The sequence below is a fragment of the Vulpes lagopus genome, chromosome 3, assembly GCF_018345385.1.
Source record: "Vulpes lagopus strain Blue_001 chromosome 3, ASM1834538v1, whole genome shotgun sequence".
NCBI classification, from domain to species: Eukaryota; Metazoa; Chordata; class Mammalia; order Carnivora; family Canidae; genus Vulpes; species Vulpes lagopus.
The window spans coordinates 38,779,571-38,796,524 of NC_054826.1; the positions used below are offsets into that span (position 1 = coordinate 38,779,571).

The following is a 16,954-nucleotide window of genomic DNA, read 5'->3' on the forward strand; positions in this document are numbered from 1 at the left end:
CAATTATATCTGCATGGTCATATACCTAATATGTGACAAGTGTGAGCTCAAACTCAATTCTGCCCAATAGCAGGCCCAAGTTCTGAAGCTTTCCATTGCTTTTCATGAAAGCCAAGATTCTACAAACTAAGTCATACTAATAGATTATATATATGTACATATATATATACATATATATGCATGTATCTATATATATATTTCAAACCCAATGAAACTACACACACACATCCTTTTAAGTTTTATTTATATTTCTTAGTTCAAGAATTACACACTAGCCCACATTATTATATATTTACATGCTGAAACTGGCTGTAATAAGTTTAAATTCAAGAAAATAATTCTATGTGCTACTCATTTATAATCCTCATTTGTTACTATCTCATGTATCCCAGAGATTTTAGTAGTCCTGTTTTTAGAAAGACATGAAAATAGATGCAATGATATTCACTTGTATTTTGCATTTTCTAGCCATTGGAAAATGTGCATTATGTGCATATTAAGAAAGGCTACAAGGTAATTAGTAAGGCTGATAATCACTACATTGTGAAGAAACTAGAATATCACTTTTTATAAAAGGACAATTCAGAACTGTGCAGGGACAATATTCATAACAGAACTATTTAAACACCCATGCAAATAAAATTTTTAAAATGTTATGGAATTTAAATCATTTGCAACTTTGTTTGAAATAATTATGCTTAAAATGATCAGGGTTGAACTCAAATTATTAACCTGAAAAGGAAAAGATACAAGCTGATGGAACTGTCAACTTGCTTCAGGTGGTACAAGGACACACACAATGGGCATCAGATTAGTGGACATTTGACAGGAGAAGGACATTTGGTTTTGAAAGTTAAAAACACAAAGTTCTGTTTGTCATCATTTTGGATCGTATTTATCTTTATCACAAAAGAACTTTTCAAAGCAAATTAAAATCTGATGTCACAAATTTGCATGTATCCACAGAAATATTTTACTTCAGTTTCCAAATAACTAATAAATTATTTAAGGGTGTTGCTGCTTTTTTCTTTCTTAAGTGATTTTTTTTTTAGGGCAGTATCTTAGTTAATGTTCTGTTGTTTCCTTACTAGTTTTTACAGTGTTCCTAGTATATTTGGAAATATTTTTTAAACCTTTGGTGTGAAGCAGTCTTTTTTTTTATATATTTTCCCCCATTTTTCCTTTTTTCTTTCCTTTTTTGTTTTTTTAGTAATTCTGGAGTCTTTGGTTAAAAGGAATAATACTATCTAAGGACAAAATGCTATTATTAAAAAAAAAGTCTTGTGTGTATTTATGTGTAATAAATTTCTGGAATAGGTATGAATAATAAGCACTTTTATTTCCTGTAGTGCCATCAGTATAAACTGTTACTCTTTTAAAATTGAGATTTAAGTTACAACCTTTGGTTTCTTGAACTCAGACATATAAAAAACTCTACTAAGTTATCAATGATCACTTCTGCTTTTCCATTTCCATTTCTAAGGCTATCTCTTGGTTGTTACATTAACTACATAAACACTACAGCATTTCCCATAAAGGGGGTGAAAGTGGGAGTGAGTGAGCGGAAAGTGAAAGTGTGTTTGTGCGTGTGCATACTTGTGTGTGTGTGTGTGTGTGTGTGTGTGTGTGTAGCATTGAAACCCTTCTGTCTGGGATCCCAAACCATTTATGCAAAAGGGTGTTTAAATTACTCTGCTGGGGCACTGCAGTAACTGTACTTAGTAAAAAATAAATAAAAATTAAGAAAAAAAACAATTATTTGTATCTATTGACCATTTACAGCATGTTGAATTATTTACATAATATTATAACACATGAACTTAAGCCATAAACAGAATTAGCACGTTGCCTTACCATAAAATACAAATTAGAAGTTAAAAATATTTAAGAAATCTGTTTTAATATTTACACACGCTGAGTGAAAGTTATGATTGCTCACATTACATGGACTCTGTACACTTAGCAAAATGGCATGATTGCTACAGTTGAGAGTATTTGCCCTAACCAACATGGTGGGGTTCAGTTATTTTTTTTTTCCTCCTTCAAGGAGGAATTTTTTTTATCATTTTCTGAAGACTTCATTTGTTTTTAAATTACCAATAGACAATGTTATTTGTTTCCTCGAAAAAGAGAGCAAGTAGACAAGCAATGTGAGAACTAGTTAATTCCCGATGTTCTGAGGTACAGTACTATTGTAGTGTCAAACTGTGCAATGGTTCATAAGAACAGTAGGCATTGATCTGCTGATAGAGAAATGCTCAGTACCCTGTATTACTAGTTTCAATATGTTGATTTGTTCAGGTTGCCAATTAAAAATACTCATACACTGGTTTAATGAAAGAAATAAAACATATTAGCTTATTCCTTTTGTTTTCCAACATATGAATGCATATATATGTATGTATGTTTATATGGATCTATATATACACATATATACATGTAGATATGTTGTAAGACCTGTGATTTGTTGTTTTGTTGTTTTTGTTGTTGAATATGAATTTAATCATAAAACTGGAACACAGTTACCTATAGAAAATGGAAATTGTGTTAGTTGCCAATTTAATGCAGGCCTTGCTTAAAATGAACGTGATTCATTTTCCCACTGCATTCTGCTGAACTTTCTCTATGTGTTGTGCTTTTATAAGCTGACAGACTTTTTGTGTTCCTAATGCTAGAATGTAAAGTCTTTTGGTTCATAAACCATTTTTATTATTATTATTATTATTTTTACTTAGCACTGCTTTTGAAGACATGAGAAGAGAAAAGGTCTAGATGGCACTGCTTAAGTATTTTCCCCTGTTATTAAATTGCAGTAGAAAGGATTGTAACATTCCTTATGCAAACACATGATTATGTTGCATGAGTTTTCAATTCTGAAAATGCATTTCATACCTACTAGCAGTCATGTACAATATATATATACAGATTGAGATCAAAGGTTTCATTTAGACTGTGCATTTTAGAGTCAGAATTTGCCTATGAATTTCACAAAGATGAAAAACACCTTAATTGCTGGCTATCTGGTTGTTTCATAATCAAAAGAAAACTATATAGATTTATATATATATGTGTATAAAGTGATAGTAATACCATATCAGAATTGCCAAACACATTTTTGTGGTCCTTAAATTTAACCACTGGATATCAAGCTGACTGGTCTTCAAAGACTTAGGAAATCTAGCACCCCTCCCCGACCCGCCCTCAATTTGGAGACTACAGTCCAATTCAATCACAGTAAAAATATAGTAAAAAATAAATTCTACATCTACTATTATCTCTGGGCAGGATGAGTCAGTCGTTTCTACCTACATGGTTATTGAATGCCAATATATGGATTTCGCTCTAGGGCATCTGTTTCAAGCTCCTGCCTTTCTCCTTTTTTCTGGTTTCCTCTTGCCACTGCGAGCAGAAATGAATCCCTGGTCATATGCTTTTGAGGCTCATGCTGCAAAGTTTCTTCTCTCACTTTGATCTAGATTACTATGTTGATCTCCCTGGACATCAAAATTTTGTTGTAACCATAGTGACAATATCAAGGATTTTTATGGCTTTTATGATAATTGCAAATAAGAGCCCACTTCTAGACTTGGGCTCTGAGTTGTGTCTAGAAAAGCCTTTCCAGAATGGCATTTTGGAGTTGTGCACCTGAGTTATCGATATGCTCCTTCCTGATATATGCTACTCAAACTTTAACCCCTGGCGACAAGGGACAGGCACTTTAATTAGTGTGATGCCCCAAAATGATTGCCTAGGAGAAAGTGTGTTCCTGGAGAAGCTTGAGAAATTTCTACTCTGGGTCTACGGGCAGAAACTTGGTTGGATTCTGCCCAAAGACCATTCTCAGAGGTGTTCAAGTGTATAATCAAAAAATAAAGGCCAGAGTTCCCTTTGCTGGTGAAGGAAAAAAAAAATACCTCCCATCTTAGAGCAAATTTAGAAAGCTAAATGTGTTTAAACTTTTTTTCCCCTCTGTCTGAAAGTTGGACTAAGAGGGCAGCAGGACTCTATCATATTCCAAGCTGCGGAATTATTAGGGGGGAAAAACGTACATTTAATCCACAGGCAAATACTTGCCTTGGTTACTATGCACAATTAGGGATGTTACTTTGATTGACAAATAAGTGTGGTTTTTTTTGTTTTTAAAATAGAAATAGCAAAGTCATCCTCCAAGAAAACATTCAATCAAATCAAACTTTAAGGAGAAATTAGTAATTCACTATTTTCTCCAAGAAAAAGCAAAATATGAACCTCACATTGAAATAAAATATATTAGCTTATTCTCTTTCCTGTCTCACATATGAATGCATATGCCCAATTAGTATAGAAAAAAGCACACTGACATAATTCAAAAATTGAATAAAAACAATACATCATGCTTGCCTATCAGTTATATATTTTTCTGTAATATCAACTGAGGCTCATAACATTCATCATGTTAATGTGGCTTAGTTGCCATCCTATGCTACACTGCTTTTCATATTCTCTTTCATTAGGCCAATTGCAACATACACAATGAAAGCACCCTTAAAAAGTCAAACTCAACAAACCCACAAACTAACTCTACTTGTGCACATAACCCTTTAAGTATTGTTTGCAATGAAAAATACAAAGGTGAATTTCACTGCACATAAGGAAATGTAGTTCAATCAATCTCTTCAAAGCCTTACTTTGTCTGTCTCCTAAGAATATAATCAGGGTTTCAGAAACAAGAAAAGCTGGAAAGGACCATTAATCCTTTAAAGAAATGAACAAATCCTTCTTTTGAAATATCCTATTAAATTTAGAAATAAACTTACAGGGAAATGTAGAGATGTCTGACATTGTCTGAGATCAACCTGCTTGCTAGCTTTGTCTGTGCTCTATATTACTATTTGAATGACTCTCAATCTAACCTACATCTAATATACTTCTAATTTTGCTAACTTTTCTATTGTGGTTGTCTTTTGATTAGATAAATTATAAAAAACTTCTTTAGGTCTTCTATCAAAAGTTTGTGAATTTGGGGGGAGAAATTCTCTCAGTGGACCTTTTGCCATCATACAAAATATGTAAAGACCAGATGCTGTGTGGGGTTGATAAGAGTCATGCTGCTCGCTTGCTTTAATTTTGTTACAACAGTCACTTCTGGACTTTTCCACTCTGCTCTGGATTATTAACTCTTATTTTAACCACCTGGGAAATAGCTTTCTAGAACCATTTCTTGGCCACCATGCATGATAATATCCAGCAGTCTCCAGTTTCTAAATGTCAAAATGGAAGACGTCAGAGTTGACTCCCTATGCTCAAGCAGAGACTGGCCAAATTGGTTACCAAGTCTCTTTCTTCACTCTCCCTAACCTGTTTGAACTACATGAGAACCTTCTAGAATCCAGTGGGAATTATCTTCCCGTGACATTATCAACTTAATACGACGGGCATAGACCATCTTCAGTAAGCATGTTTGCATGGCATTGCAGATAATGTTTCATAAACACAGTGCCATATCAACAGCATGCCAATCTTAGAAATGAAGATGGGCAGTATCTGGATATGACCACTTCTCAGTGAAATGCCTGGCAATGCTACTGAGTCCTCTAAGAATGTTTTCTAAATAATTCCCCTCTATTTAGCCTGCATACTAAGCAGATAAAGTAGAACACTCAGACACAGTCTTGCCAACATGTGTACAAATTACTTGCATCCCAGCTGGAAAAGCACAAGGACCTTAGTGTATTCATTACTTAGCAGAAGCGACCCAAATGGTATGAAATGGACCACAGGATAGGCCAGCAACTAAGGTATTTTAGCATCACTTTTGTCCTGGATTGATGTGTTTTCCAAGTCCTACATCAGGCTGTACAACTGGTTTGAGGAGGAGTCTAGTCCTTGCTTCCCACAGGAGGCTATGTTTTAGTTCACATAATAAAGCCAATAAACGATGTTGAAGAAGGAAAAAACCACTGGGAAGAAAATGCGGGACCACCGATCAATGGCATTCACATCAGTCAAGTCGGGGATGGTGATTTTCAGTTGGGAAGCGCGTCTTCGCAGGCGGCTTTTCTTTTGTGCCACATGTCGTTCCAGGGCATTTCGGCCAAAACTGTGCCTGGGCAACCCGGCTTTCCGGTACTGGATGCTGGTGGCATCATAGGCCAGCATTGTGCTCCTGGGGTCTCCAAGTCCCATCACAGCCTCAGACGTGGCCATTTCGTTTTTTATCTCCAGAGTGCTCAGTAAGATGTTCTCATGGGGGTCCATCTGCAAGGGAGAAGAATTTAAAAAGACGTAGATTACAACAGTAAGCCTCTATTGGTGCTAATTATGTAAGGCACTACAATATGTGGTTTGGGTAGTAGTTATCAAAGTGGTTCTGAGAACTGGCTTTGAGGTTACATATTTAACAAGGATAACAAACAGATATAGCTCATATTTTGATTAAACCAGCACGGCTCCCAAATCAGTGTATCATTTAGAGCCAGTTGAGATCACTGAGGAGCATCAAGTTCTCTGAACCGAGAATATAGTTTGATCAAGGCTAGAGTCTCACAGTTTAACTATCTCATAAATATCTTCTAATAGGTATATTATTTCCCCTAATGGGTACATTTTTGGTGCTCAAAAATCAGGGGTACTCGGACATTCACCATTCTAATGATCTTCTTTCAGGGATCCTCACAATTACCAAGTTGTTTCAAAGTGGTCATTCATTCAAGAGATGAAGAAGGAAGAGGAGCATACTGGCTAGGTGTGTGGGTTTGGGAGCCAGGGGGTAAATCCTGGTTCGAGGTGAAGTGACACTGGGTGAATTCCTAATTTGAATGGTGGCTCCCTTACCATAAGCTAAATGAGTTTCAGTTTCTCCATCTATTAAATGGTATAATACAACCCTAGAGGATTTCTGTAATGACATCATGATATAAGAGACTGTTGCTAGTACCATTTTCATTGTTTCTACTCAGGGGCATATAGAAAACAGAAGGCATGATACTCTGTAAAGAATTTACAGTTCTGATACAAATATATGCAAAATTAAGCTTTGCTAGGTATGAAATAGTATTGAGGGATTAATTACTGAATTGTGCTCATAATAATAGCCTAATTACAGATGAATTTATGATAAAACTAGAACTAAAACATTAGATAATTTTTTAGATAACATTTTTTAAGCACTTGCTATTTATGCCAGAAACATTTTCATGTAACTTCATTTGATTATGCTTCTTAACAACCACACTTATACTGTATCACCTTAAATTTACTGTATTGATATAAATAGGGTAAAAGAAGAGTTTTGGACAATAGAAATTCAGGCATTATGTGACATGCCAAAATGCAACAGAACTCTGAACAACAAAGAACTTGAAAATTAACAACTGGACAAACTGTCCATGGTAGAGGGGTGAGTGGGGTGAGGGACTGGCTTGAGAGAAGAAGGAAGGAGGCAGGATTCAAGAAGAAGTCAGTGCAAACCTGGATATATACTAAGTGGGATTTTGAGCCCAGGGAATAGAATGAAGGAGGCCTCTAGATAGGGTGACCCTTTTCTCTCTTGGATGATTTCTTCTTGGCAAAGCTAAAAGTAAGGAATGAATACTGATGTCATTATACCTAAATATTAAATGACCATATATTTTTGTTTTGTTTTGTTAAGAAGGGAAGATTTGTGTGTCTCATTTTTTAAAAGATATTATTTATTTGAGAGAAAGAGTGAGAGGGCACAAGCTGGGGGAATAGCAGAGGGAGAGGGAGAGGCAGGCTCCTGTGGGACTCCATCCCAGGGTCCCAAGATCATGATCTGCGCTAAAGGCAGGTGCTTACCTAACTGAGCCACCCAGGCACCCAATGTGTCTTATTTTTAAGAGCCCTCAATTGCTACAGATAATAAAACCTAGATGCAACACATTATTATTAATAACAGAGTACATTTATTTAAAATAAAGGAAAATGGTCAATAGTAGATACTGGTGATATATGGAAGCAAGGGATATAACCAAACACTTAATTGGGAGATAAAATGGTCTGAGCTTCATGAATTATGCAGAAGGCAAAAAGAAGGCTGTTAAGATTATATACTAACAATTAGCTTTCAAATGTGGTTTAATGACCCTGTATTATAAATTCAAGTCTAAAATCTTTTGAGAAATACAAGCTATAAAGTATGCTAGAACCTAGTAATTGACCAATTAATCTCTGTCCACTGATTAGACATTCTGTATGTTTGGTTTATGGTAGTATTTTGTTTAGTGGACATATTAAACAAATATATTCTTTAAGTTAATTTTTAAAGTTTACAAGACTTGGAAATGAAACCCAATAAGTTTTGAAACACTTCTGTCAAGGAAGGGCCAGGTAATGGCTTTAGTCATAGAACCAATAGCCTTAGAGAAGAAAACAAATATTCAAAGGCTCATACCATGCACCAGGGCTTTGTGGAAATCATCTCCTGAATGCTCACAACCGTCTTTTGAAAAGGGATTCTTTTCTGGACTATAAGTGAAAGCATTCACTAAATTTCAAAGTCACACACTTACTAAATGCTGGAGGTGGAACTCAAAACTTGATCATTAAAATGCACAGCTTGGGGAAGAGAAGTATAGCTTTACAACACTCAAGGAAAGTGAAGCTGATGGACATGGGGAACCTAGCACCGCTCATTATTTCAGACCTTGTACTTATTTTCTGTTCTGCTCTGGACTGTTAACTCTTACTTTAACTACCTAGAAAATAACTGATTAGCAAAATTCCTTTGGCCAGTATGCAGAACAATGTTGAGGAGTCTCCTCCTCTCTAAGCACCAGGATATATACTTCTCTATTGAGTGACTGTATTAAGAGCACTTATGAATATCCATCAGGCCTGGCTGAGGTAAAAATACAAGTCAATAATAATAAGAATTATAAAAATAACAGGAGCAGTATACTCTTATTATGGAAATTTGTTCTAAATTGGATAATTTGTCTGATATTAGTGAGTTTGTTATCTACGAAATTCAAGATTTGTTAGATAATTCTTGAAGCTTCATTAACTACTTTTTTATCAAAAATTAAAAGGAAATATCTATTGAAACTAATATGTGTCTGACACTGTATCACAGCCACAGTGGTAAGGAAGATGGCCTTGCTTCCAGTCCCTGTGGCAATAACAGTCTCTAGAAAGAATATTGGACTTGGAATTAAAAAACCAGAGTTCTGACTGCTCTGTTTGTTATTTTTGACCTTGAAAAAGTGATCTATTTATTTATTCATTTATTCATTCATTCATATTTTATTATTTATAAAAAGAGACAGTGAGTGAGAGAGGTGCAGGGGTAGGAGGGAGAAAGACAAGAAGACTCCATACTGAGGGTGGAGCCCAAGGAGGGGCTCAATCCCAGGACCCTGAGCCTGAAACCAAGAGTCAGATGCTTAACTGGCTGAGCCGCCCAGGTGGCCCAGAAAAGTGATTTAATCCCTCTGAAGCTAGTTTTCTTCAATTATAAGAATATAATTTTGGGAGACTAATGGAGATGGATATGTGGATGGACTTGGGAAACCTAAGTGCTATGCAAGCTGATTGTCACGACAGGCTACAAATGCAGGGGATACATACCAGTATCAGCGGGCTGGGAAAACACAGTAAATAGCTCTGCCTAAAAGACAGTGGAATAGATGTGGGTGATGAGCTTTCTGTAGGTAAGCCTAGCCATCTCAGCACTGCTGGAGATCTGCTCAGGCCGAAGTCAGGAGTTGTGGTGGTGGGTGAGGTGTACTGACATGTCCATCAGGTTATGAGGTGCTACTCCTCAAGGTCTTGCTATGTTAGGAGACTTCAGCCTCAAAATCTGACTGCCTGTATAGTCTCAACTAAGATTACTAATAGGCAAGGAATAAATTAACCTGAATTAAAGAACAAAATGCTTTTCCAGAAAACTCTAACTCTTCACCATGGAGCTATAAAGTGGAGAGGTATAAAATATAACCACTTTCATTTCTAATTTATTTTCCAATTAATAGTGATATGGAAAAAAAATAGTGATATGGAGGAGGCAGCTCAAGTAGGTTATGGTTTATTAGGCTGCACCTCAGAGTTAAGCCCTGAGACACTGCTCTGATTATTCCATCTTGTCTTTCCTTGAAAGATCAGTTTTCTTAACATTTCCTCATGTCCTATCTAAAGCCTTCCAGAAAATGCCAAACTTTTTAACTTACCTCTTCAGAAACAAGCTGCATCCCTCCCTTGACACACCACAGCATCTGTTTCCTCAACTTACTTTAAATCACCAGTTCTGAGGATTTTTTGTTTTTGTTTTTCTGAAGTGTGCAGTCATGGCCTAATCAACACTTGGAACTGTGTGTTTTCTACCAAAATGGGGAATACAATGCAGAGTTTTCGAGTTCTAATTCTGGACTCAGCAATCCAGGTTTTGATTCTGGGCTGAACCATTCACTATCTTTGTGACCATGGGCATATCATTCAACCTCTCTGAGTTCATTTTTTTTCATAGGTAAAGTGAGGGGAAATACCAACACCAGTCTCCTCAAGCTGTTTCAGGGGATTGAATAAGATAGCACATGCAGACCATCCAGTCCAGCTTTGTACATAGTAAGCACTCAGAAAAATCACAATTGATCTCGCTCTTAAAAAGCAATAAATATTCATTAAATGAATACATTTAATCATAATTTAATAATAATGAATAATAAGGAACACAATAAATATTCATTAAATGAATACATCATTCTTTTTACTATCATTTTTTTCAATGTCATGTACTGCATGAACAAACCAGAGCTTTGAGTTCACCAGATTATTTAATTTTGCTTTGATTAGTGGCTTCTGTAAAGTGCTGAGAACAATGCTTAGTACAAAGTAAACACTAAATATGTTTTTGTTATAATACATAATCCATTTATTAAATATAATAAGTAAATCTAGACTGAGTTAATTCTGAATGTTGAGGTGAGATGAGTAGAAGCTACATTTTATTTCAAGGGTGGAGAAGGAGCTCAGTATTCACGGGATCACAGATCGTCCAGTATTCTCCTGACCACCAAGGAAAACAGCCCTGACATCAGGGTCAAAGAGGGAGATATCTCTAATTGCTGGTGTGGCAGAGCAGAGAAAGGGCCAGTCTTGTCTCTCCTCTTGGCCCTTAAATCTTTCACCACAATGCTTGTCATTATGATCATCTGTTTGTCTGCCTCACCAGACTACCCTTCTTGGTAAAGGCAGAAACAGGGTCTCACTGTTGTATCCCCAAGTACTTGGCCTGGTGCCTGGCATACAGTATGCTCAATAAGTAATGCTGATAGGATGGAATTAATTGTGTGACCCTTAGTAACTCAAACCCTTTATGAATCACCAATAAAGTAGGTTTTAGGGTACCTAGGTGGCTTAGCTGTTTAAGTGTCTGACTTTGGTTTTGACTCAGGTCATGATCTCAGAGTCCTGAGATGAAGGCCCACATTGGGTTCTGTGGTGCTCAGTGTAGGGTCTGCTTAAGATTCTCTCCCCCTCCTTCTTCCTACCCCTCTGCTCATCTCTCTTTGTCTCAAATAAAAAAATTAAAATAAATAAATAAATAAATAAATAAATAAATAAATAAATAAAATTATTTTAAAAAGGCGGATTTAATTCTGCAACACCAGTCTGAAGATTGGAACTGCATGAGGCTACCTCTTGAGTTCCTTTCCTGTGCTAGGGCTTCTCCCTCTATTTATATAGGTCTCTTGCTGGAGCATCATGCTGAGGTACCTGAAATTTGGAAGCAGCGTTTCCCATAATTCCCTGGCCATTTACATGATGGATGCCTCATTCTTACCCCAGAGAAGAGAGCTTAGTGAATAGCAGCTAGAAGCCAGGGCAAGCCTCTTTCAGTTATTCCATTGGCCCTATGGGCCAGGTACTGATCTCGTGCTCAGAAAATAAAGCACAGAGAAGTTAAGAAACCTAATACATTTTCAGGCAGTGAATTAGAGCAATAATTAGAATCTGATCTTTTTCAGTGTGTCATGCTGAGGCATAGAAGCAGCTCCCAAACCCATGTGTACTCTATAGCTCATAAAAGAGGACCCTCTCAGTGCATGTTAGGGGCAAGTCATCTGAAGGCTTGTAAAATTTTCCTTAATGAGGAATGAGTAAGGGTGCCTGCATCTAAATATTTCCCTAGAGATGACGGATGATGTAAAGTTCTGTTAACTGCAATGCTTTCATCTAAGTAGAGTAGACATCTGTGGTTTGACTATTCAGTCCTACCAGTGACAGTTTCTGTCTGGGAACCACCACTCTCAGTATCTTTTTGGTTTGATGGATAGTGTAGTCTGTGTCAGTGGTTTCCAAACTTGAACATGCATCAGAATCCCTTGGAAAACCTAATAAAACATAGAGGTCTTTGGGCTCCAGTCCCAGAGTTCCTGAGTCAGTAAGTCTGGAATATGGCTCAACAATCTGCATTTCTAACAAGCTCCCCGATGATAGCCGGCTATGGGGCTAATGTTCACAGCTGGAAAACTATCGGTTTATTGGAAGCAGCAGAAGGGCATGACTTTTAATAAAGAAGCAGAGGACTTGAGACCTAAAGAAAAAGCTGAAGTTTTGATTACAGTCCACACTACCACATTAAAAAACAGCTTTCATAGGGAGAGAACATATGTGATCTCCATTTATGATTTTCTGGAGATAGGCATTAAATTAAAAGCTTTACACAGTTGTAATATTTAATCTTGGATGATAACTTTATGAGAAAGTTACTTCTAATATTCTCATGTTGAAAATGAGGAGATTGAGAATTTGGGGTAATAAGTGATCTGCCCAGAGTTGCACAGTTGGTATGTAATGTCCTGGCTCTTCATCTGTTTGTTCCAACATTCCTACTTATAATGATCAAATAAAACTGCATATCTTGAGACTTTCTTCAGTTATGAGTTCTGTCTTGAAATGCCATTTCTATATCAGAGTGTATTTAGGTGCAGACGTTCCAAAAAATGGAAGGAATAGCAACTGTCATGTGATTTAGCTTATCTTTGACATTGGGTCTCCACACCAACCTTTCCAGCCTGACCCAGGTATATTACCTAATTGTCTTTTTCTTCACTTGAGCCTTGAGACACAAGAGAAAACACTAAACTGTTCTTTTTTTGATTAGGATATTAACAAGACCTTTAATCAGAAAGATCATGTAGCAATCTCTATTGCTCTGGGAAACCTAAGAAAATATTTATCAAATTTTCATGTCTTGGCATTTTTACTTATTCAAACAGCTGTGAGAAATTTGTTGGTAATAGTTGAAACAAGAAAGAGAGGGATGCCTGGGTGGCTCAGTGATTGAGCATCTGCCTTTGGCTCAGGTCATGATCCTGGGATCCTGGGATCGAGTCCTGCATCAGGCTCCCCATGGGGATCCTGCTTCTCCCTTTGGCTATGTCTCTGCCTCTCTCTCTGTGTCTATCATAATAAATAAATAAAATCTTAAAAAAGAAACAAAGAGAAGGAAGCAAAATTAAATAAAGGGAAAGAGAAGGAAGAGATAGACTAGCAAAACTGTCACTCTCTGGAGATAAATTGCCTTTGCAAGAGCTATGCTGAGGCCTTGCCTTAGTCCAAGCATCTATACTATTTGCTTTCTCATCTTCAACTTTCATTCACAAGTGTCCATTTCTGACAAGGGTTTTAGGAGGGGGCCCTATTAAACAGGCCAGTGTGAATAAAGTCTCATGTTTCCCACTTAACAATACATCTGAAAATTTTGTTTTACCTGCAGTTCTTTTGCTTATCAATCAGAAAGGAAATGCTGAAACCCTGGGAAAGACACTGATTTATTTACTTTAGCACTCCAGAGCCTCCTATGAATGATCCTCTGTGAATAAGGCAGTTTGCACACTGATTGAATCAAATTCTTTTGGGTAGGAGGATGGACTTCTCTGCTGACTTATTCCCCAGACTGACCATGTGCCAATGGTTCAAACAAGGGTAAAATCATGTTAAACATTTGGATTCAGAGGTTTTATCTTCCTTTTTTCCATTCTTCATCCCCAAATTTTTTTCCCCATCAAGAAACAGAACATGCTCTGGTTAACAATTTCATTTTGCTTAAAAGATATCATGTTAAACAATGATGAGTGGACCTTATTTTTATATAATTTGTTAGTTGCAGGTCTAGTTTTAGGTTTCTTGCTCCTTTTTCTGTACCTTTCCCAATGACAGGTGTATGCTCAGGAGGAAAGTCCTTGTCCTGTAATCTTATACCAAAAAACAAATCATATCCCTCAGCGGCCTAGCAGCATTGCATGCTTATCTTGGGAAGTGAGAATGGCGCTATTTTAAATCCCAGTTCACCACTTATATAGTCAAGAGAAGAGTGAGAAATTGCAAAAATCCAAGAAATCCTAGCTCTGCAATTTCCAATTACTGTGACTAGTTGGATAGGAGATCTTGTTTTATCTTCCATGAAATGACACTGTGACCTGAGTAACTTCAAATGCTAAGGCAATGAACTGTTACCACCTGGGAATATCCAAAACACTCTTTCCAAAGGAAAAAACACTTAGAAACCAACTAATATGCATTTGGTATTCTAAGAGGTAAAAGAAAGTTCACCCAACCAGAATATGAAATGGAGGTTATAAGAGAGCAAGAAAAGGCTAGTATTCCACAACCAAAGTAAGTGGGGAATTAGTAATCAAATAAAATATGGAGTTAAGATCTGGGACATACATATAGGAAAATACTGCTGAACTACCCAGGTAGTTGCAGGAGGGTGATCTTTTTTTTTTTTTTTTTTTTTTAACAAAAACTGTAGGAAAAAAAAAAGCACTTATTTTTTAAATTCTGTCTTGAATCATGCTATGCTATCGTGAAGTGTGAAATCTCACAACCACATTATGAGGCTAGAGTTAGTCCTGTAACTCTTTCCTGTAGCTTAGTTTATTAAGTGGTAAAACAATTATTTAAATGTATGTTTGCAGATTCAAATCTTGCACTTTTTCTATTATTTTCACGTGAGGAGAAGTAGTTATGGAAAGGATATGGGTAGCCCTAGTTATTGTTGTTTAGTTTTTCAATTTTTAATTTTTAATAGATCACGTGGGTGCGTATCTCAAGGTTTGCTGAGTAAACTGATTGCCTGTTAAGGAAATCCTACTCTATAGTTATCACAATGTCGAAAGATTCTGCTTCAGACACACACACAAAAATTCATCTGGCCAACGAGCTGAATGGGTGAATCAAGTGAGCTCAGTGAGATTTTACATTATTATTTCAAATGATAGTGAAATTTTTAGAGGAAATAAGAAGTATACCTCATTGCAGAAAGAGAAGAATATGATTTTTCTCTCTAAAGGACCCCAGAAGATAAAGCTTTTATAAAAATAGGGATTAATACAGGATCATGAATGAGAAGATCTTCAGCAAGCAAAGCCATCAAGTGAGCTGATGTTCCTGCTCTTTCTTGGTCCTTCTCATATGCCCCTTTTAATACCCACAAGCAGACTGGAAAGGACACTGACTTCAGTGATGAGAACCAGTTCTAATCCTGGCTTGCTCTGGGTCCCAGTGTTTTTTCTTGCTCTGAGAAGTCTAGGTGGACTTAGGACAGCTTTTGCTAAGCCTCTCCACCAGGTTAAATCTTCCATTACCAACTCATTCCATGAGCCCTTATTTCCCCCATGAGAGCTAACATGTAAGCAGAGATTGTATCTTATTGCTTATGTATTCCTAAGGCTGACCACTACAGTTGATATAAAGTAAGTACTCAAAACTTGCTAAATGGAATTACTAGAGGGTTAGATGAAGCCTAGGATCACACATTCAGATCTGGCTAGGAAGATCATATAAAAGCAGGAAGCAGGTATAATGGAGAATAGGAAGAAGTTGGCCCTGTAGTGAACTAGACTAAAAAATACAGGCCTGCCTGAAGAACATTTAAATCCAGATTTTTAAACATCATTAGAGTGGTCAAAATCACATCTAAGGGTTTATTTAGCCCATGGGCTGCTTTATCAGTGATAGTAGGTAAAATATATAAAAACTTTGCCTTTCAGTTCATTTAATCTATAATTACAACTTGCTTTATTGTGTTTTAAAAAATTATGGCATAACATAGGAATAATGCATAGGGAAAAATTGCCTAGCAAAAATCCAGTAGTCCTAGAGCTTCCTTTAAAACTGTGATCTAGATCTGTGCTAGTATTGTATTTGTTTTCCTAACCACATAGGGCTTTGCTGTGAAAAATTCTGCAGTCTCTCTGTTCTTGAACTTCCTAAACAGCCTTCCTAACTTTTTGTAATAATATTTGGATTGAGATGGAATGATGAATGCTAAATTTAGGGGAAATAAGACTACATTCAAATTGCTACATTTAATAATAAAGTAAAATTAATAAAATATATGTTGAATTGACTAATTTCTTTTGGAAGGTTGGTAGAGAGATCTGGGTTACTCTTCTTAATTTAATAAATAAAGCTACTAGTTTCAACTGAAGTTGAAAGTCAGGAGTCATTTTAATTGTATGGAAAAAATAGAAAAGAGTGGATCATACTGAAATTCCCTGAAGCAGGAAAAAGTGAAGGAAACTGTATTCACAATCTATTCATTTTAATGTACCTCTCTTCCATCCAAAGGAGGGACTTGCCTCAAATTACTATAGATCCCTAGGATGTGTGGAATGGAGTAAGGTTTAAAATGAGCTTACATAAGCCCAAGTCTTATTTTGATAAATTTCAGAGAGGTAGATGTGAGAATTTGTCCACCCAATCCTGATGACTCAAAGAAGTCTTAACATCTGGAAGAGAAGGTAAAGGTTTGTTTCAGTTCAACTTACATCTGAATAATTGACTCAAGTCTCAAGCTGGAAACAATTGATCTAATCTTTTTATTGGCTGGTTTGTACAACTCAAAGCATTATGGGTGATGGCAGGCTAAAGATTTTTATACACACCATGTAACTAGTAATTCACAATATCCCAATCCATTTTGAACAAATACCATAGAGGGCATTTG

The 16,954-nt window shown here is 36.4% G+C and overlaps 1 protein-coding gene across 2 annotated transcripts in view; it reads right to left on the bottom strand.

Moving 5' to 3' along the window:
- Positions 1-227: 227 nt before the first annotated feature.
- The window catches only part of GABRB2 (gamma-aminobutyric acid type A receptor subunit beta2), a 241,771-nt gene continuing 225,044 nt past the window's right edge, over positions 228-16,954 (bottom strand). For both annotated transcript variants that reach the window (XM_041746851.1, XM_041746852.1), the window contains one exon: positions 228-6,237. In XM_041746851.1, coding sequence (XP_041602785.1) covers positions 5,890-6,237 — 348 coding nt within the window. In that variant the 3' untranslated portion in view covers positions 228-5,889. The remainder of the gene's footprint in view (positions 6,238-16,954) is intronic.